Genomic DNA, 22,980 nt, shown 5'->3' with positions numbered 1-22,980 from the left:
AATCTCCATGGCTGCCTCTGATCTGCTTCCGAGGTCGGCGGCTCCAACTAGGTCTCACCCAGGAGCGAAAATCGCACGCGAAAGGACCCTTTACGTTGAGGTAGGTCTGCCGAGTCGGAAAACTGTCGCAATGCTCATCAAACATCCAGTAGAGGATGAGCAGAAATTTCCTCCAATTAAATATTGGAAAGACCAAAGACACTTGCTTCAGCCCCTGCCACAAATTCCATTCCGTAGTCATCTCTCTGGTCACTGTCTGAAGTTGAACTATATCGGTTGCAATCTTGGTGACCAATTTTACTGAGATGAGATTGTGACCATGCTCTTCAAGTTTCTGTATATCCCCAGCATTTTATGAAAAAAACCTGCAATATTTTATAACAAGACAACGTTTTGCCAGGTATTCTGTGGGAGACGAGGATAATTAGTCACAATATCACTGAAGAACTTAATTCATTTAACACAAGACAAGAACTGTTATGGATCCAATAGATGAATATATAAAAAATTTATTATTTTCAATAAGGCAAGTTATAATACTTATTTTACTATACTTTCATTTTTTCAAGCAAGCAGACCCAAAGGTTAGACTGAGTGCCATTCTGGAATGGATTCATGTTCCTAGATCTTCCATTTCTCTGTCAATGCTTTGACTGACTTCACTAAACCAGCGCCAAGAATTTCAAAGTCTTCCATTATAGCCTCCACATTGGGGATTATTTGAAGCCCATTTTCTTTTGTTTCCAACATTTTTGCATTTATGTGGGAAGTCTGTAATTGACAGAAAAAAGTTTTCATTTAAACTAGATTCTATAAAACATTATAACTGATAACATTATAAGTGCAAGATAAATGAAAGCCCCCTGGTGAGGAGCTGGTAAACAGATATAAATTAATTGCAATTCAGAGGATGGCTTGTGTTCATTTGATACGGTCAGAGTTGGAAGTGGGAAAGGATTAAACAATGGGTGGTCCCTTTCTGAATCTTGGTGGAGACGAGATGTCTACAGTTGCCTTCACAAGGGGTTTAAATTATTCATGCGGTTAACCTGAACAAAGGGAACATTGGAGAATAGGAAATAATTAGTTTGAATCTCTATCTGGGACATCTCAGGTGTGCCACGTTGCCATGTGGGTAGATTGCAGAGAGGTTTTTTCCTCTCAGGAGTAATCAGTTAGAGCCTAGGGGCAGCTTTGAGAAGCAGGGAAGGAGAATTTGCCGGGAGCTGTAGGTCAGCAGCAGAGGGCTATCAGAAACCAAGGGGGTTTTCTGATTTTGGAATCACGGAGCAAAGTACTGATGCCCATGCTTAAGCTGGCGTGTCCACCATCATGAGGTGCTTAAGGAGAGTTGGAGGGTTGCCTAGTTGGATGCTAGTGAAAGAACCCAAGAACTTTGATACCTCGCAGAATAGCAGGAACACTGAGGAGAATCAAAGTGAATTCCTGAAAACAGAGGCACATTTTGGTTTGATTTCAGGAGAAGTGAAGGAACCCCCAAGATCCTGCAAAGTATAGGGGAACTCTTGGGTGGAAAGAGTAATGGAACAGGAAGTGTTGAGATTTTTGTAAGTACAAGTGTTCATGAAATACAGTGTGAAGTTTGTAGTAATTGCTTTGTTTAACTCCTGTACAGTAAAGATTTTTGTTTAAAATGCGAAACCTTGTGCCATAATTCTTCTAATTAATAACTGGGAGCTCAAATTTCTTTTTATAAGTTAATGGTCTCCCTCAAGATCATATCATTATGCAGGAGGGTGCAATGGCTTCTTTTCCTGCTCCTGCACAGTTACTTCTGGTGTCTCCCAAGGATCGATCCTTGGTCCCCTCCTATTCCTCATCGACATGCTACCCCTTGATGACATCTGAAGGCACAACGTTGATTTTCACAAATATGCTGACAGCACCCGGCTCTACCTCACCACCATCTCTCTCGACCCCTTCACTGTTAGTCATTTGGTAGTACAGAACTTGAGTATTGCTGAAAAAAGATATTTTGTCGAAGCTTTTCATCTTGCACTCATCAGGTCAATTGCAAGAATACCAATGCCAGGGGAAGCAACAACTTTATACTGTATGAGAAGAGAGTGCCGATTGGTTGGCAAGTGGATTCTGATTGGTAGAGGTGTTGCCATCAAGAATGCACCATGGCCACACCTCTACCAATCAGAGTGCACTTGCCAACCGATCAGCACTCCCTTCTCATATAGCATAAAGTTGTTGCTTCCACTGGCATTGGTATTCTTGTGATTGTCCTGATGAATGCAAGACAAAAAGCTTTGACAAAATGTATTTTTCCTTCACTATTGCTAAATTACCAGGCTGTTTATCTAACATCCAGAACTGGATTAAGAGATTTCCTCCAATTAAATACTAGAAAGGCTGAAGCCATAGTTTTTGGTCCCTGCCCCAAACTCTGTTCCCTAGCTACCCACTCTACCCCTCTCTGACAACATTCTGACATTGAACCAGTCTGTTTGCAACCTTGGTATCACATTAGATCCCAAGATAAACTTCCAACCTCATATTCCTGTCATCACTAAGGCTGCCTATTTCCACCTCCATAACACTGCTCAACTTAGCTCAGCTGCTGCTGAAACCCTCATTCATGCCTTTGTTACCTCTAGATTTGACTATTCCAACACACTTTTGTCTGGTATCCCGCATTCTCCCCTTCATAAAGTTGAAGGCATCCAAAATTCTGCTGCCCAGGACTTCACAGCAAGTCCTGTTCACCTATCAACCTGTGCTCGTTAACCAGCATTGGCTCCTGGTTAAGGAACACCTTGATTTTAAAATTCTCATCCTTGTTTTCAAATCACTACATGGTCTCCCCCTCCCTATCTCTGTAATCTCCTCCAGCCCCACAACACTCCAAGCTATCTGCTAATTCTGGCCCCTTGTGCATTTCTAGTTATAATTGCTCCACCATTGGTGGCCTCCAGTTGCCTAGGCCCCTACAGCTCTCCACTGTGCTTTCCTCCTTCAAGATGCTCCTTAAAAGCTTAATACCTCTTTGGCCTATTTTGATCAGCTGACCTAATAACTCATGTAGCTCAATGTCATACTTTGCTTTACAATGCTCCTTGAAGCTTCTTGGGGTGCCTCATTATGTTAAAGGTGCTATATAAATACAAGTTGTTAAGGGGAAGTACATTCCATTTTATTTTTACAAAAAATGAAGCAAGACCTAAGCCATAATGTTTTATAAGCAACTTAAGTGAAATACAAATTCAGCAAATATACTCTAGAAGGTCCAAGGAATCAAAAAAAAAGTGAGGATTGGGATTCTGACGAAAGACACTAAGAATAGCTAATAGTAATATTACAGAACAAATGGAGGCATAAACCATAGCAACCAACAAGGAGGAACCAGATGATTGAACAACTATGTAAACAGTAGAAAGAATATCAATGAGCAAGGGCATATATTGGGTAAAATCTTAACAGAGCATCAGGATATCTTGACATCAGTTTTCACAAAGGAGGTGTGACAAAATTGATTTTTGCCCGTGCCTAATCAATCAGTGTGTTCTGTATTCCTTGATTCAGTATGTAAGAGATTAAAAAGCAGGATCACAGAGGATATGTTTCAAAGGCACATCAGTTCATTTCCTGATTAAATATGATTCCTATCTAAAAAGGAAGACAGAACAATAGATAAGTAGCTTGTTGATGGTAGGGATGGTAATGGGATCCTTAATCAATTGTAACAGAAATAATCTAGAAACAGAAAATGTAATAAAGAGCAGTCAACACAAATTCCTAAAAGGAAGGTCATGCTTCATCAACCTTAGTGAATTCATTGAAGTAGTAAGAGAAATGGTAGATAAGAGTAATGCGGTAGATGTAACAAATTTGGATTTCCAAAAGGCTTTCGATAAGGTGCAGAATAATGGACTCATGACTACGTTCAGAATACGTGTAGTCAGGGGGCAAGCAGCAGAATCAAGACTTGCTTCAAAATCAGAAAACAGAGAGTAGAAGTTAAAAATAGTTACTCAGAATAGCAACTGACTGAAGTATTGTTCCACAAGGATCAGTGGACACTCCTGTTCACCACTTACACAAAATGATTTGGACTCGGAAATCAGAAGCATAATTTCAAAATTTGTGGATCACCCCAAATTGGGGGGGTTGCAGTTAATACAGAAGACAATAACAAGGTACAGGGAGCAATAATGAACTTGGCAAATGGATGTGTAATTGCGAAATGAACATCAATACTGGCAAGAGTGAGGGAGCACATTTTGGTTTGAAGATGATCAGATACCCCTTAGAAAATAACTGTCTAACTGGGATAACAGAATAGAAGGCAAATCACAAAGCAACAACGCTGGTTAACAAGGCAATAAAAAGACAAACAATGCACTGAGTTCATTTCTAGAGGGAAAGAATTGAAGAGAAAAATAGTTATGTTAAACTTGTTGTTATGATCTCCATAGAGACTGATAACTTTTAAAAATAAATTTGAACTTCTTGATAACAGCTGAAAGGATGACAGGACAAGATTTGACGTCTTACGACTTTCACTGCAATAAAAGACTAAAAGCACTCTTGACTAAACACTATCTTGGTCAGCAACTTTACTTTGAACCATAAAACAGAACTGTCTCCTTTTTCTTTTAACATAACCGAAAGTAAACTTCAGTTTTACTTTACATTGTCCCTTAAGGAGACATACAATTCTCTCAGAACCAGTCCAAGGTGAATCTTAGCTCAAAGAACAAAGAAGAAAGAAAAAGTACAGCACAGGAACAGGCCCTTCGGCCCTCCAAACCTGCGCCAATCATATTGCCTGTCAAACTACAACATTTTGCACTTCCGTGGTCCGTATTTCTCTATTCCCATCCTATTCATGTATTTGTCAAGCTGCATCTTAAACACCACTATCATACCTGCTTCCACCACCTCCTCTGGCAGCGAATTCCAGACACTCACTACCCTCTGCATAAAAAACTTGCCCCGCACATCTCCTCTAAAGTTTTCTCCTCTCACCTTAAATCTATGTCCCCTAGTAATTGACTCTTCCACCCTGGGAAAAGGCTTCTGACTATCTACTCTGTCCATGCCACTCATAATTTTGTAAACTTCTATCAAGTCGCCCCTCAAGCTAATAACCTCCAGACCAGGCAGCATCCTGGTTAACCTCCTCTGCACCCTCTCCTGTGCCTCCATATCCTTCTGGTAATGTGGCGACCAGAATTGCACACAATATTCCAAGTGTGGTCTAACCAAGGTTCTATACAGCTGCAGCATGACTTCCCAGCTTTTATACTCAATACCCCTGCCAATGAAGGCAAGCATGCCATATGCCTTCCTGACTACCTTATCCACCTGCATTGCCAGTTACAGTGACCTGTGGACCTGAACACTCAGATCCCTCTGCCCGTCGATGCACTTAAGGGTTCTGCCATTTACTGCATAATTCCTACCTGTATTAGACCTTCCAAAATGCATTACCTTGCATTTGTCCAGATTAAACTCCATCTGCCATTTCTCCGCCCAAGTCTCCAACCGGTCTATATCCCGTTGTATCCTTTGACAATCCTCTTCACTATCTGCAACTCCTCCAGCCTTAGTGTCATCTGCAAACTTACTAATTAGCCCAGTTACATTTTCCTCCAAATCATTTATGTATACTACAAACAGCAAAGGTCCCAGCACTGATCCCTGCTCGCGAGGGTTCTTTTCCTTTCTTAGCCTGGGAACGTCTAATCTTAGAACTTAGGGTTCCCACCCCACCGTGGGTCTTCCTCTGCTGCAACCTAGACGAATCTTCCAGCCTCGTTTTAGCTCCCCATGAATTCAGTCTTTTCAATCCGAGTCCAAGCTCTCACCGCATGTCAGCGCAGTGAACCATAGCGACTTGCTGCCGATAGCTGCTCTCCCTCTCTTGGATCCTGGCAAACTTACTTTGTCTGTGAGTTTTCAGGGATATCTTAGTCCCTTCTCCTCTCGAGGCAATATGAATCACGTGGGCCTTGTATCCAGGTAGAAATGATTAGCTATCCCCTTGAGACCCCAACTCTCTTATCTTGAAACAAATGGACAGTTTAAAGCACAACTCGTAACCTGACAGTCTCAACATTTATCTAGGACTTTGAACACTCAAGTCTGTCTACCATTAGCACACAGGCTGCTGCCATTGTCTCCAAGTGTAAACATCTTGCAACTTCGGGCCTCTTTAAATTCTAACAATCAAACCATCCAGGCTTGCTGTCAAACAGATTTCAGAACTGGTAACATGACTCTTTTTATTTTACCTTAAATTAAAGACACAGTCCCAAAACCTCTCAATTGTAACACTGTAAAGACACTTGGTTAGACCCCACTTGGAGTTCCATAAACAGTTTTGGCCTCCATATATTAAAACATATAGAGACACTGGAGAAGGTGAAAAAAATTCTTGCTCCGTAGGCAATTAGGATGGATAGGACTACCACTCAGTAACGGAAGGAGCTTCTGGTGTTCTGGTACTCGATGGACCGAATGGCCTCCTTCTGTGCCATAATTTTTAAAAATTCTTTCATGGGACGTTGTCACTGGCAAGGCCAGCATTTTTTGCCCATCCCTAATTGCCCTTGAACTGAGTAGCTTGCTAGGCCGATTCAGAAGGCTGTTAAGAGTCAACCACATTGCTGTGGGTCTGAAGTCACATGTAGGCCAGACCAGGTAAGGATGGCAATTTCCTTCCCTACAGGACATTAGTGAACCAGATGGGATTTTACAACAATCGATGGTGGTTTCATGGTTTTATTAATTGAATTTAATATGGAATTTGAACCCATGTCCCCAGAGCATTAGCCTGGACCTCTGGATTACTAGTCCAGTGATATTATCACTACACCACCGTCTCCCCCACCCCTGGTTCTAATGAACTCTTCTGTGATTCTATTACAAAAATCTCATGAAGACAGCCAGTTAACAAAGTCATTGGGATGGGGTGTTTTTAGTGAACATGATCAGTGAGGGTGCAGTTGATAATTATCTGTTAGAGGGAGAGATAGCAAGGACACTCATTGCAGGGTGCGGTCTATAAACACAATTAGTGCGAAGGGGTACCTGAGCAGTGAAACATCAGTAAGCATATGGAGTTGGGGGGGCCTGGCAAAAAGACTAATGTTCAACAGGAACTAAGGAGGGTTGGGGGGATGATTTTATTCCCACATAATGAAGCTCATTTTATCTTCAGTTTCAGAGAAAGCTTATCTGTATTATTCACTTTCTGAGAAACTCCCAATTCACATTACAGTTAGCCTACCAGATGGCCTACCTGCCAATTAAAATTAGAACTCCAATGGTATGTCCTGACCCAGCTACAGGTCATAATAAAGAAATATGTATGGGTTCATGAGAAATGACCATTGATACTAAAAAGCTTTACAAGATTTGGCGCCATCTTGTTCTGAACTAAAATTTGATAAATATGGAATTTGAACTGTACCAATAGCAATGCAACTACATTCTTCAATTTTGTTCAACAATTCCAAAATTGTTCTGCCTTACCTTAAAAGGCTGAGGTGTAAAAGCCTGAGGTTTCCAAAGCACAGCAATCAAACTTCCGCCATGGGTATCGTAGAAAAATAGTGCAAACTCTCCAAAAGAACTCTGCAACAGAAACGATCACTGCAATTAATCAAGAACTGTCTCAAAACAAATGTTCAAACAATCAATATTTGGCTAGTAATGGCCAAATCCGAAGTCTGAACTAAAGAGAATTACAGGACAAGTACTGTAACTGAGAAGGGCAAATTTATTTAGCAAACTGTTGACATTAAAATGCTCCAAGAACTAGACACTGCACCTAAACTGCTATCAGCGTTTAGGCCTGTTTAATATATTGGTACAAATACACAGAATAGGTAGGGGAGGAGAGAAAGAAGAATCACCACACTCAAGTCAATATGCATCATATCAAAATATTACTTTAAATTTCTTCCATCTCAACCATAAATAAAATTGAACCGACTGGTACTTCACCCTTATGTTAAACAGCTTGAAATGCTCTCTCCAAACATAATGTAGTTTTGGAACAGACAGCATTCTTTTTCCTTTTTAATGTAAAAGTAGACAAGATCTCCAATCCCATGATCAGATAGACATCAGATGACCATATGACCCTAAGACGTAGGAGCAGGAGTAGGCCATTCGGCCCATCAGGTCTGCTCCACCAGTCAATGAGATTATGGCTCATCTGATAATCCTCAACTCCACTTCTTGCCTTTTCCCCATAGCCCTCGATTCCCTTACTGATTAAAAATCTGTCTATCTCAGCTTTGAATATGCTTAACAACCCAGCCTCTATAGCTTTCTGCGTTAACGAATTCCACAGATTCACTACCCTCAGTGAAGAAATTCCTCCTCATCTCTGTCTTAAATGGGTGACCCCTTACTCTGAGATTATGTCCTCTAATCCTAGACTCTCCCACAAGGGGAAAATAGCCTCTCAGCACCTACCTTGTCAAGCCCCCCACTAAGAATTTTATATATTTCAGTAAGGTCGCCTCTCATTCTTCTAAACTCCAATGAGTACAGGCCCAACCGACTCGACTTCTCCTCATAAGAAAATGCCTCCATACCCAGGATCAAACTAGTGAACCTTCTCTGGACTGCCTCCAATGCCAGTATATCCTTCCTTAGATAAGGGGACCAAAACCGCTCACAGTAAGAAAAAAAGGTGTGGTCTAACTGGAGCCTTGTATAGTTTTAGCAAGACTTCCCTATTTTTATACTCCATTCCCTTTGAAATAAAGGCCAACATTCCATTTGCCTTCCCTATTACCTGCTGAACTTGTATGCTAGCTTTTTGCGATTTATGCACAAGGACCCCCAAATCCCTCTGTGCTGCAGCTTTCTGCAGTCTTTCTCCATTTAAATAATATTCAGCTCCTCTATTCTTCCAAGTGAATAACCTCACATTTTCCCACAAAGTTTTTGCCCACTCACTTAACCTGTCTCTATACCTCGGCAGACTCTGTCATCCTCACCACTTGTCTTCCCAAGCAAACTTGGTGATAGTACATTCAATTCCCTCATCCAAGTCATTAATGTATACTGTTTCAAAATTCACTGTGCTGCTTGCAGGGTTAGTGCCCAGGAGTAACCCAGCCAGCTTTAGTTACTGTTGGCAGCATTGTAACAATGTAGCTTTTATTTTATCGATGAAGAACTTTTTTTCTCCTAGGATCTTGCTTTAGGTTATGTTATAGAGATGTTTTAAACGCACAATCCCCAGCCTCAATAGCTTGAATCAATAGCTTGTCATATGACTCTAAAGCACAATAATATAGTGCTTACTACGTCTCCGAGTTCACACAGTGAAAAACTTTGAAACAAAGTGAATGTTATTATACAAAAAAATGACAGCCATTTTGTGCACAAGGTCCTGAAAAAATAAAGTAATGAAAGTAATGAAAGGTTAATGTTTTTGGCAGAACTGGTTGACATAAGTAGAATGCAAGGGCAAATTTGTCCTGATTACATCAACCATAGCAAAAGAACAACATACTTATAGAGCAAGATCTTAGGAGAAGAAAAGTTCTTCATCTATAAAAGGTGAGGTGAGAGTGACTGCCCTTGACATCAAGGCCGCATTTGACAGAGTGTGGCATTAAGGAGCCCTAGCAAAACTGGAGTCAATGGGAATCAGGGGAAAAACTCTCCACTGGTTGGAGTCATACCTAGCACAAAGGAAGATAGTTGTGGCTGCTGGAGGTCAGTCATCTCAGTCCCAGGACATCACTGCAGGAGTTCCCCAGGGGAGTGTCCTTGCCCAACCATCTTCAGCTGCTTCATTAATGACCTTCCTTCCACCATAAGGTCAGAAGTGGGGATGTTCGCTGATGATTGCACAATGTTCAGCATCATTCGCAGCTCCTCAGACACTGAAGTAGTCCATGTCCAAATGCAGCAAGACTTGGACAATATCTAGGCTTGGGCTGAAAAGTGGCAAGTAACATTCGTACCACACAAGTGCCAGGCAATGACCATCTCCAAGAAGAGAGAATCTAACCATCATCCCATGACGTTCAATGGCATTAGCATCACTGAACCCCCCCCCACTATCAACATCCTGGGGGTTACCATTAACCCGAAACTGAACTGGACTAGCCATGTAAATACTGTGGCTACATGAGCATGTCAGAGGCTAGGAATTGTGCGACGAGTAACTCACCTCCTGACTCCCGAAAGCCTGTCCACCAGCTACAAGGCACAAGTCAGGAGCATGAAGGAAAACTTCCCACTTGCCTGGATGAGTGCAGCTCCCACAACACTAAAGAAGCTTGACACCGTCCAGGACAAAGAAGTCCGCTTGATTGGCACCACATCCACAAACACTCATTCCCTCCACCACCAATGCACAGTAGCAGCAGTGTGTACTATCTACAAGATGCACTGCAGAAATTCACCAAGGCTCCTTCGACAGTACCTTCCAAACCCACCAACATAACCATCTAGAAGGGCAAGGGCAGCAGGTAGATGGGAACACCACCACCTGGAAGTTCCCATCCAAGTCACTCACCATCCTGACTTGGAAATATATCGCCATTCCTTTACTGTCGCTGGGTCAAAATCCTGGAACTCTCTCCTTAACAGCATTGTGGGTGTACCTACACCACAGGGACTGCAGCGGTTCAAGAAGGCAGCTCCCCACCGCCTTCTCAAGGGCAACTAGGGATGGGCAATAAATGCTGGCCCAGCCAGAAAAGCCCACATCCCGTGAATGAATAGGTTAAACAAAATAGAAGCTGGTTACATTGCTGCCAGCAGTGACTAAAGCTGGCTGGGTTACTCCTGGGCAAAAAGCCTGCAAGCGGCTTAGTGAGTGGAGCCTCTTGAACATGTCACTGCTTGCACATGGGGTATAATTAATAGAATGAGAAAGCAAATCACTCATATCAAAACCAAGTTCTCCAAGTTAGTATGTGCATTTTAAGTTGCTATTTCTATAACATCTCCCAATATTCTTATTAGAGCTATATGTAAGACCCAAGCCTCTCACACATTTTGCATAACATTGTTGGTCATGAAGCATTGTGAGATTGGAGTACCATGGTTGCTTTTACAATCAGTGCCTATTTTCGTGTGCTAGGCACTGACCTACTTTGGCACTTTTAATGTAGTTGTTAAACTAGATTCTAATTCCACATTTAGTTTAATTCACCCCTGTTGACAAATGCAATAAATCAATATACTTCCTGTTAATACTGAAGAACTTCCAACGTTGAAATGGGAATGGTGAACAAAAAAAGTGTGGAAGACCAGTCGGGCAGCAAAAATGAAAAGGGAACAGAGTGGAAGAGAAATACCGACAAGAGGTCAGGGCCAGGAAGAAAATGAGGTCACCGATTGCAGATACCAAGGAAGTTGCTGGGCAGACTCCCCAGCAGTGGAAATAAGCAGGAACAATGGTACTGGAGAACCAAAAACTGCTGCTGTAAATTACACAAATGTTGCCTAGCCTGCTGAGTATTTTCAGCATTTTCTATTTATATTTCAGATTTCCAGCATCCACAATACTTTGCTTTTGTATAAAACGTCAATGTTATCTGCAGATATAAATCACAAATACACTGTGGGCCATAACTTCCAATCTCCAGGGCGTTGTGCCCGAGAGGTACACCAAAGATGTGGTGGAGGACCCCACTCCGGAGGTCTCCATGTAAGGATTGCATGGGAATTGCCCAGGGAGCTCAAGCTTCCGTCTGGCAATTACCCCGCACTGGGAACCAGCCAATGCTCTGATTTAAATCACAGACTTCGGATGATTCCGACTGTCTTACAGGAATAATTACCCAGGAAAAGTTAGAATTAAAACTACTTCTAACCCATGGGTAACTATAGTACTGACATGACCCAGTCCACTGGAGTCCCCAGCTACCTTCCCAACACTCCTGAACACACCCCAGCTTCCCTAGGCCCCACAGCCACCTAATCCCCCCTAGTGACTACCTGACCTCCCCCTACTGACCATCTGGACCGTCACCCAACCACCCTCCACCCCCTGCCACTGACTACCTGACCATCCTACCCACTTACCTTACACAGTTATAATCTCCCTGACTTCTGAAAGTAGTTGGACTTTTGCTTTAGGGCAGCTAGTGCTGTAAAAAAAAAAAAAGGGGGTGTAGCTTCCTTTCTCCCAACTCTACTGCGCTCAACTGAGAGTCCTGAGTAGCTAGACTACACATTTCTCGCCAGGCCCGAGTCAGAAAGTCGGGTGAGGAAGGTGCAGCTCCCGACTAAGAGCAGTTGCCACTCCAGGAAAACTCTGGCCCTATGTGCCAGATATTTTATATATCATACATACATATATATGTAAAATAAAAGGTACAAATGATTACTTGATGGTTGTGGCTTAAACTGTATATTAGAAAATTTAAATTATGTTTTCTTACTCTAAAGAGAATTCTGGGAAGGAAACTTATTGAGGTGCTCTAGATCCTTAGGGTTAACGACAAGTTGAACCCCAAGAAACAGTTATCAAGGAGGATAATTACTATACAGTACACCATTAACACAAAATACTCACCCTCAGTTCACGAAGGTAACACTGTACTGGATCATGGTCCACCACTGGCATTTTTAAAAATTTGACTGCCGCATCATCCCTTAATGTCCCTCTGTTGTACGTTACTTTCGGCCTGTCAACTGCTTCGCTATATCTTGGAATGTGCCTGGGATTCAGGTGAATGATTACATCATAAATGTCCAACGGTGGTCGGAATACCATCTAACGTAGGAAAAAAAGAGAAAATTGCTTGGTAAACTGTGTGACTTTTTACTAGGGTGTTATTTTGGAATGGTAGGAAGTCTCCACCCAGACACATTTGAAAACCACTGATCTATGAAATTGTCAGAGTGTAATTCAACAACAAACCTTAACTATTTTACAATCAACCATTCAAATCAATAAACCTCTGTAAAACTGTTGTTTTTTTTGTACCGTTAGCAGATTTCAGTTCTGGCAGAAGAGTAGGGATAATTCACCCAATTCCGCTTCCTTGTTCTCGTGAAAGAAAACTTATCTTGGTCTCTGGCTGCTGATCAACATCTTGCTGAAAAGTGTGCTAACATGCAGATAATATACTTTAGGGCAGGATCAGGCTCCAACTGAGGTCAAACAACCAGCTGACCAGGTCCACCCTCCCCTGTCTTGTACCATATTCCCTTTTAACATTTAATTCCTCCAGTTCTCCACCTCATCACAGACCTTCCTTTTTGCTCTTTCCTCCTCAGACCTTCTCCTGCCTCTGTACTTGATTAAAAACTATGACATCTTTGACTTTTTCCAGTTCTGCTGAAAGTTCATCAACCAAAACATTTAACACATTTCTCTTAACAGGTGTTGCCCGACCTAGTGAGTATTTCTAGCAGTTTTTGTTTTAATTTCAGGTTTAAAGCACATGCAGTATTCAGTATTTTGCTTATGTATTTATTAATAATCTCTGATACCCTTGGAACACCATGGCCCAAATCTTCCGTGCAGTGGCAATCACAGTCAGATTGGTACTCGGCACCTAGTTACTGGCCCTGAAATGCAGTCACACCTTTCTCGCCCGACCTTCCAACTCAGGCCAGATGAGAACAGTGCAGTGCAGCAGGATCCCGAGGTCCTCATTTAAGTCGGGGGGGGGGGGGGGGACAAAGGAGGAGACAGCCAGCGGCGGGGTGGGTAGGACATCTGAACAAACCTGGAAAAATAATTGTGCACGGAAGGGTGAGGAAGTGTTAAATGAGGAGAGAGAGAGAAGGCAGGGTACCACCATACGGAAGGGCAATCTAGCCTCAGTTTAAAAAAAAAACAAACATGACTGGACACAGTTGGATTATTCAAGTATACAAAGGGAGGGAATACTTTTAAAAGTACAGGCTGTCTTCCAGTAAGGGTATGCACCCCTGGGCTTCCCGCTTTTTCCCCTCTCTTCACAGGGTCAGTGGCTCACTCAATTACGAAATAAACTTTTATCCAGGTGCTCAGCAGTTGGTCAAGACAGCAAGTACAATCTAGTACTCCTGGAGACACCTGTCAGAGATTTGGAACTGAGCTTGCCTTGGCTCCAATTCATTCCATTACCAATGCACTGTGGCAGCAGTGTGTACCATCTACAAGATGCACTGCAGGAATTCACCAAGGCTCCTTCGACAGCACCTTCCAAACCCATGACCAATACCATCTAGAAGGACAAGGGCAGTGGATAAATGGGAGCACCACCACCTGGAAGTTCCCCTCCAAGTCACTCACCATCCTGACTTGGAAATATATTGCCGTTCCTTCACTGCCACTGGGTCAAAATCCTGGAACTCCCTTCCTAACAGCACTGTGGGTGTACCTACACCACATGGACTGCAGCGGTTCAAGAAGGCAGCTCATCGCCACCTTCTCAAGGGCAATTAGGGGTGGGCAAGAAATGCCGACCCAGCCAGCGAAGCCCACATCCCGCGAATGAATATTTTTTTTAAATTCCTCATTCAGAAGCAAATATTGATCGGCATCCCATCCACAAACATTCACTCCCTCCATTACCGATGAACAGTGGCAGCAGTGTGTACACATCCTTTGAATGAATTAAAAAAATATTAAGTTTAGATATTAACTTTTAAGGGGAGAAGGGAGGAGCACAGAAACAGGCTCCAAACTAGAAAAGGGGTGTGGGGAATAGACTAAAAGATGAAGGCAATGAAGGTTGGTGACTCTGTGCTGTGGGCCACTGGAGCAAAGGTATCCCTTTGGAGCAGCAGTGTTCTGCTCGGCGTGGTCAACCAGAAGCAAATTGTTGGAGCCGTGGGCTGACAAATCCCCGGTTCTAATGGACTTCATCCTATGATCTTGAAAGAAGTGGCTAGTGAGATAGCTGATGCATTGATTTTAATTTTCCAAAACTCCTTGGGTCGGGGAAGGTTCCACTAGATAGGAAAAAAGTGTCAATGTTACTCCATTATTCAAAAAGGGAGGGAAACAGAAAGCAGGAAACGACAGGCCAGTTAGCTTAACATCTGTCATAGTGGAAATGTTAGAAGTTATTATTAAAGATGTTATAGCAGGGCACTTAGAAAAATTCAAGGCAATCAGGCAGAGTCAACATGGTTTTGTGAACCGATTTACTGGAGGAGTCGCATGTGTTGTGGATAAAGGGAAACCGGTGGATGTACTGTACTTAGGTTTCCAGAAGGCATTTGATAAGGTGTGGCATCAAAGGTTATTGCGGAAAATTAATGCGCATGGTGTAGGGGGCATGGATAGACGATTAGCTAGCTAACAGGAAACAGAGAGTAACCTTAAATGGGTCTTTTTCTGATTGGCAGGATGTAACAAGTCATGTGCCACAGGGATCAGTGCTGGGGCCTCAACTTTTTACAATTCATCACTTGGGTGAAGGGATTGAAGGTATGGTTGCTAAATTTGCTGATGACACAAAGATGGGTAGGAAACTAAGATGTGAAGAGGACGTAAGGAGGCTACAAAGTGACATAGATAGGTTAAGTGAGTGAGCAAAGATCTAGCAAATGGAGTATAATGTGGGCAAATGTGAAATTGTCCATTTTAGCAGGAAGAATAAAAAAGCATATTATCTAAATTGTGAGAGGTTGCAGAGCTTAGATTCAGAGGGATCCGGGTATCCTAGTGCATGAATCATAAAAGGCTAGTATGCAGGTACAGTAAGTAATTAGGCAAGCTAATAGAATGTTATCGTTTACAGTGAAGGGAATTGATTACAAAAGTAGGGAGATGATGCTTCAGTTATACAGGGCAGCGGTGAGATCACATCAGGAATGCTGTGTACAGTATTGGTTTCTTATTTAAGGAAGGATTAAACAGTTCAGAGAAGATTTACTAGACTGATACGAGGAATGGACGGGTTGTCTTATGAGGAAAGGTTGGACAAGTTAGGATTGTATCCTTGGTTCTTCAGGGGAGTTTAGAAGAGTAAGAGGCGAATGAGTTGAACCCTTAAAATCCTGAGGGCTCTTGACAGAGTGGATGCGGAGAGGATGTTTCCTCTTGCGGGAGAATCTAGAACTAGGGGTCACGGTTTAAAAAAATAAGGGGTCACCCATTTAAGACAGAGATGAGAAGAAATTTTTTCTCAGAGGATCGAGTGTCTTTGGAACGCTCTTCTTTAAAAGGCAGTGGAAGCAGAGTCTTTGAATATTTTTAAGGCAGAACTAGATAGATTCTTGATAAACAAGGGGGTGAAAGGTTATCAGGGTAGGGAGGTATATGGAGCGAAGGTTACAATCAAATCAACCATGGCCTTACTGAATGGCAAAGCAGGCTTGAGGGGCTGAGTGGCCTACTCCTGCTCCTAATTCGTATGTAGATCTCAAGTTGTGCCTGTAATTTGGTGCTTGGGTGTATATTCAGGAATCCAAGGGAACAGAATCTCGGAAGGCAAGATTGAAACCCTGCAAGGTTGGCCGTTGTGGATTCTGTCTGGGTCTGGTAATTGAAGAGAGCTCAAAAGATCCGCTGAAGAACCAAGGCGGCAACCAAAGGTTAGTGTTTCAGCGCTGCAGTCCATGTGGTGTAGGTACACCCACAGTGCTGTTAAGAGGGGAGTTCCAGGATTTTGACCCAGTGACAGTGAAGGAACAGTGATATATGTCCAAGGTGAGTGACTTGGAGAGGAACCTCCAGGTGGTGGTGTTCCCATCTATTTGCTGCCCTTGTCCTTCTAGATGGTAGTGATCATGGGTTTGGAAGGTGCTGTCTAAGAAGCCTCGGTGAATTCCTGCAGTGCATCTTGTAGATGGTACACATTGCTGCTATTATGCGTCAATTGTGGAGGGAGTGAATGTTTGTGGGTGTGGTGCCAGTCAAGCAGACTGCTTTGTCCTGCACAGTGTCCAGCTTCTTCAATGTTGTGGGAGCTGCACTCATCCAGGCGAGTGGGGAGTATTCCATCACACTCCTGACATGTGCCTTGTGGATGGTGGACGGGCTTTGGGGAGTCAGGGAGGTGAGTTACTCGGCACACAATTCCTAGCCTGTGACGTGCTCTTGTAGCCACAGTATTTATATGGCTAGTCCAGTTCAGTTTCTGGTCAATGGCAACCCCCAGGATGTTGACAGTGGGGGATTCAATGATGGTAATGTCATTGGACATCAAGGGACAATAGTTGGATTCTCTCTTGTTGGAGACGGTCATTGCCTGACACTTGTGTGGTGCAAATGTTACTTGCCACTTGTCAGCCCAAGCCTGGATATTGCTCAGGTTTTGCTGCATTTGGGCATGGACTGCTTCAGTATCTGAGGAGTCACGAATGGTGCTGAACATTGTGCAATCATCAGCGAACATCCCCACTTCTGACCTTATGATGGAAGGAAGGTCATCGATGAAGCAGCTGAAGATGGTTGGGCCTAGGACACTACCCTGAGGAACTCCTGCAGTGATGTCCTGGATCTGAGATGACTGACCTCCAACAACCACAACCATCTTCCTTTGTGCTAGGTATGACTCCAACCAGCGGAGAGTTTTCCCCCAATTCCCATTGACTCCAGTTTTGAAATGTAAACAGTAAGGTAGAGGTACATTTGCATTTTGTTGAAGCGAGCATTCAAGAGTGGGGGTGAAATCTTGTACCTAGCTAGGAGACACCAAGCAATGTTTATATTACTAATAAAATTGCTACTATGAAAGGGGTTTTATTGTTAGGAGAGTTGGAGTTCAAAGGGCCTGGTGATACAATGAGAATTTGCATTCAAAGGGAAGACTAGGTATAACCGAAGAGGAGTGTGTGTGTGCAGGGTAGAAGCCTGTGAGGTCTAAGCCTGTAAGCCTACAACTGTCTGCAAAGGAACAAAGTTGAAAGGAACCTCATTTTGAATTCATAAGGTGAAAATGCTTTGCCTGGTGTCTGTTTAAGTCAATTGGTTATTGTTGCCTTAGTGGAGGTTAATTTGGGAATTTGTTAAGTTATGATAGTAGTAATTTGTAGCCATGTGTATGTGTTTAATTAGTTGTAAAATAATAACTGTTTCATTTAGTTTAATATAAAAACCTCTCGAGAACTGGCGGTCTTATTCCTGAATTTAGAGCTGCAACTCAAAACATACCAATTGAAAATACAGGTCATGACAGTGTTTAAAGTATCCCTCTGGGATTTTAAATAACTCAGCCTTTACAAACTGGTGCGTCATAATATGGAGGTAGGTCACAAATCAGCCATGATCTCACCAAATAGTGGAACAGACTCGAAAGGCTAAATGACCTACTCCTGTTCCTGTTTTGACATCAAGTGCACATTAATGAAAGAAATCTGCAGAAATTGATGGGAAAGAACATGCTAAAAGTATTCTGTTCTGTCCTGTTCTGTTGAAGGGTCATTGGACTCGAAACGTCAACTCTTCTCTTCTCCACCGATGCTGCCAGACCTGCTGAGTTTTTCCAGGTAATTCTGTTTTTGTTTTTGTTTTGGATTTCCAGCATCCGCAGTAGTTTTTTGTTTTTATGCTAAAAGTAATGTCTGAACTTGACAGCGTTACACCCAAGTCAAAGCATAGATTAGCCCCAGTCATAGAAAGATGCTCTAGGGCACTGTCAAATTCAATTGAATAAACATGAGATAAATTGCATGTTGCAAGACAGCAGTATATTAAGTGCTTCAAAAACATTGCATGATTTTTGAGTGAGATCTATTATGTTCTCACAACAATCAAGGCGTATTATCCTTTCTAAAATACACGGATTGCAGCTGTGGGCTGGTATTATTCAATTTTTGAAAGGACATCAGCTTTGGTTTGTGGTGAGTGTAATGGCAGATAGCGACAGGTAATGGATGTGTGAGAATGAAACACACTATTTGAACTGGAGTGGTACCATAATTACATGATTTTAACTGAGGTGAGGCCGTAGATTACAGAGAAACAGCACAACCTTTATGTTCCACCTACACCAAAGCCTATTTTGAAGTTAAATCTAGGAGAAAATGAGTAAAGAATATATTTTAAATAGGCAATTTTGCAATATTTAGAAGTTGTTACTGCATAAATTGGAATGTTCTTCTCTCTGGCTAGGTAGGGACGCAAGAAGGAACGTCAAGGCTCCCATTTGCTTTTACATTAATTTAATTTCTAACAAAGATAAAACAGTAACATAGAATTGGCTTAAATAGTGTTCTTGAAAAGCGTATCTTTTCCTTCAACAGCGCTAATAAAATAAAATTAAAACACACAAGCTTTTAAAACATATGCATTTCATCTAACAAAGTTAGAGAAAGGGCAGGATATTGCTGCAACATAAAAGACAAAAGACAATATGCTGCTATGAGAACATACAAAGGTTGCTAACAACAAAGCTACGGCTTAAAGAAAGCAACGATAGGAAGTGATGGCAACGTTCGAAAGGGCATGGATCCTCTCATCTCGGTTCGGCAAATGGTTTGAACAACTGAATGGTTATAAAACATCACATGGTCTTGTGACCAGCAAGAAGTAGACCATAAAGAAAATAGTACAAAGAAGCATTGGTGCTTTTACTTAGATAGAAAAAGACCATCGCTGCCTTCGAGATCTGGAGGTGTGAAAAGGCTGGGAAAGCTAACCAAATACATCCTCATTAGTTTCGCACATTTAAGTTTTGGATGCTGGGTAAAGTTGATTATTCTGGGTGAATTATCAAACATAGTACTGTCTCTACCTGTCTGAATCTGTTCAAAGGGCAAAGGACTTCTCTAACACTCCACTTTACAGAGGGTTACATGGTATACAGCACAAGAACAAGCCATTATACTCCACTTGAGCCTCCTCCAATCTTTTCTCATCTAAGTCTATCAATGTAACCATCATTTCCTTCTCCCTCAAATGCTTGTATAGCTTCCCCTTAAATGCATCAATACAATTAGCTTCAATCACTCTCTGTGGTAGCAAGTTCCGCATTCTCACCATTCTTTGGGTAAAGTTTCTTCCAAATTCCCTATTGTATTTCTTGGTGACTATCTTATTTTGATGGCATCTAGTTATGCCACACCCCACAAGAGGAAACATTCTCTCTACATCTAATCTATCAAAACCTTTCATAATTTTAAGGACTTCTATTAGGTTCACAAGAGAAAAGAGACTCGACCTGTAATTCCTTTCCTTATATGTGTACCCATGAATCTCTGGGTTATCCTTGTAAATCTTCTCTGCACCCTCACCAGTGTCTCTATATCATTTTCATAATAGCCCGACCAGAACTCTTGCAATACTCTCAGGTTTAGCATAACTTTCTTACTTTTTTTATTGCCTTGCTAACCTGTGGGTCAACATTTAGTGATTGGTGTGCTTGTACTCCAAGATCCTTTTGTTCTTAGATTTCCACCTTCCAAGAAACAAGTGACCTCCCCATTTTCCCTACCAAAATGTGCTACCTCACATTTATCTGTGTTGAGTTCTGCTCAAACATATCAAGTGAAGACAGAATCAGGCTAACATACAAGGTCATTTACACTCAAATAACCTCCCCACACATGAAAGGACAATGACTTTAGGAAAGGAGGAAAACATCCAGTTAAGAATTACAATCAACTGGGCCATGCTTTTTCCGCACCTTGGCTATCTTTGTTTAGTTTTTTTTTAAATCTTAGTTTTAAAGACAGAACAGTTTAGGCACAAATATTTCAAAGCTGTACCAAGCTGTCCAACCAAGGATGTGATTGCACTGGAGGGGGTGCAGAGGAGATTCACTAGGACGTTGCTTGGGATGAAACATTTAAGTTATGAAGAGAGGTTGGATAGACTTGGGTTGTTTTCGTTGGAGCAGAGAAGACTGAAGGGCGACCTGATCAAGGTGTACAAGATTATGAGGGGCATGGACAAGGTGGATAGGGAGCAACTGTTCCCCTTAGTTGAAGGGTCAGTCATGAGGGGACACAAGTTCAAGGTGAGGGGCAGGAGGTTTAGGGGGATGTGAAGAAAATCTTTTTTACCCAGAGGGTGGTGACGGTCTGGAATGCGCTGCCTGGGAGGGTAGTGGAGGCAGGTTGCCTCACATCCTTTAAAAAGTACCTGGATGAGCACTTGGCACATCATAACATTCAAGGCTATGGGCCAATTGCTGGTAAATGGGATTAGGTAGGTAGGTCAAGTGTTTCTCACGTGTCGGTGCAGACTTGATGGGCCGAAGGGCTTCTTCTGCACTGTGAGATTCTGTGATTCTGTTCCAGCACATTAAGACTTTGCTTACACAGTCAGGCAAAGTGGACTGGAAGGTAGCAAATGTAACCCTGCTATTCAAGAACAGAGGGAGAGAGAAAACAAGCCAATTACCCCGATATCAATAATAAGGAAAATGCTAGAATCTATTATTAGGAATGTGGTAACAGAACATTCAGAAAATCATAGTACCTGATGGGGCAGAGTCAACAAGGTTTAACGAAAGACAAATTACTCTTGACTAATCTATTAGGGAGTTTAAGGATGCAACTATTAGACCAGATAAGGTGGACCCAGTGGAAATGGTATATTTGGATTTCCAAGAAGCACTGGATAAGGAGCCAGACAAGAGGGTATTACACAAAATTATTACTCATATGTTTAGGGGTATTTATTAGCATGGATTGAGGATTGGCTAAAGGACAGAAAATAGAGAGTAGGGGTAAACAGAACATGTTTGGATTGGCAGACTGTAACTAGTGCGGGTAATGCAAGGATCAGTGCTCAGGCCTCAGCTATTTACAGTCAATAGCAATAACTCAGATAAGGGGATGTTGTGATGCACCTTAAGTGGGTGTGGTTATGTTTTCTGTTTACATTACTAGAGGGGAAATGATGTAATGTATCATGTCTTAGTCACAGTTTGTTCTGAAGAAGCTACCAACTCAGATATCTGTGCAAGTTCTCCAACTGTGCAATACTGCTACCAACTTCTCAAAACCTTAATAAATGAACCTACACATTTTTGTGTTAACCAATCCCTTATATATTTTTGGTGCCTTGATGTTTATCTACTAAGTAAGCACATAGTCCCTATTGTGTATTTCTTCTCTGAGTATAATGTATCCAAATATTCTGCTGAGACAAAGTTAGGTGTGAAAGTAAGCTGTGAGAAGGACACAAAGAGGCTGCTATAGGATTTAAACAGGATAACTGAGTGGGCAAGAATGTGGCAGACAGAACATAATGTGGAGGACCGAAGTTATCCAATTTGGTAGTTAAAATAGAAAAATAGAACATTTTTTAAATAGTGAGTGACTGAGAAATATTGGTATGCAGTGGAATCTGGGTGTCTTCCAATACAGATCGCAGAATGTTAACATGCAGGTGTAGCAAGCAGTTAGGAAGGCAAATGGTGTGCTAGCCTTCATTACAAAATAATTGGAGTGCAAGAATAAGGAAGTCTTACTATAATTATATCGCCCTCGATGAAAGCGCACCTGGAGTACTGTGGACAGCTGTATCTCCTTAGAAGCCTGTGCCTCCTAAGGAAGGATATACTTGCCTTAAAAGGAATGCAACAAGAGTTCACGAGACCAATTCATGGGATGTGAGGATTATCCTATGAAAAGAAATTGAGTAGACTAGACCTAAAGTTTAGAAAATCAGCTATAATCTTACTCAATGGGAGAGCAATCTCAAGGGGATGAATGAGCTATTCCTGTTCTGACATCTTATGTCCAAAGTAATTCCTCCGTTTTTCCAACAATGTCATCAACTCTCAAGTGTTTAAACAAAATACTTCAGAAGCTAGCAGAAGTGGGGGTGGGGAAGAAACTAAGAACATAAAATTCTTTCTTACAGTTCATTTTAAGCTTTCACAGCATCCTTCCATCAACATGAGCTCGTGGACAAAAAGTTTATTTTTAAAAACATCTTCATCTTAACATCCCCCAGAACCAGACAATTGATATCAGATGAGGTTCCCACTAGAACTCCCAGGTACAAATTCACTTCATGAATTATTTTTACAGGTATGAAAGCAGTTATCAAAGTCATACTCCTGGCAGGGTCTATATTCCTAAAAGACAATTCATTATTTACATGGAGCAATGTGAAAG

The 22,980-nt window shown here is 41.9% G+C and overlaps 1 protein-coding gene across 1 annotated transcript in view; it reads right to left on the bottom strand.

The window, feature by feature from the left end:
- Positions 1-479: 479 nt before the first annotated feature.
- The window catches only part of nol6 (nucleolar protein 6 (RNA-associated)), a 125,509-nt gene continuing 103,008 nt past the window's right edge, over positions 480-22,980 (bottom strand). Inside the window, exons 24-26 of the mRNA XM_078551346.1 lie at positions 12,536-12,736; positions 7,510-7,611; positions 480-771 (exon numbers count right to left, since the gene is read on the bottom strand). Coding sequence (XP_078407472.1) covers positions 622-771; positions 7,510-7,611; positions 12,536-12,736 — 453 coding nt within the window. The 3' untranslated portion in view covers positions 480-621. The remainder of the gene's footprint in view (positions 772-7,509; positions 7,612-12,535; positions 12,737-22,980) is intronic.

This window comes from Cetorhinus maximus, chromosome 1, assembly GCF_964194155.1.
Source record: "Cetorhinus maximus chromosome 1, sCetMax3.hap1.1, whole genome shotgun sequence".
NCBI classification, from domain to species: domain Eukaryota; kingdom Metazoa; phylum Chordata; class Chondrichthyes; order Lamniformes; family Cetorhinidae; genus Cetorhinus; species Cetorhinus maximus.
The sequence above is the reverse complement of the archived record's forward strand: the minus strand, read 5'-3'. Positions and strand labels throughout refer to the sequence as shown.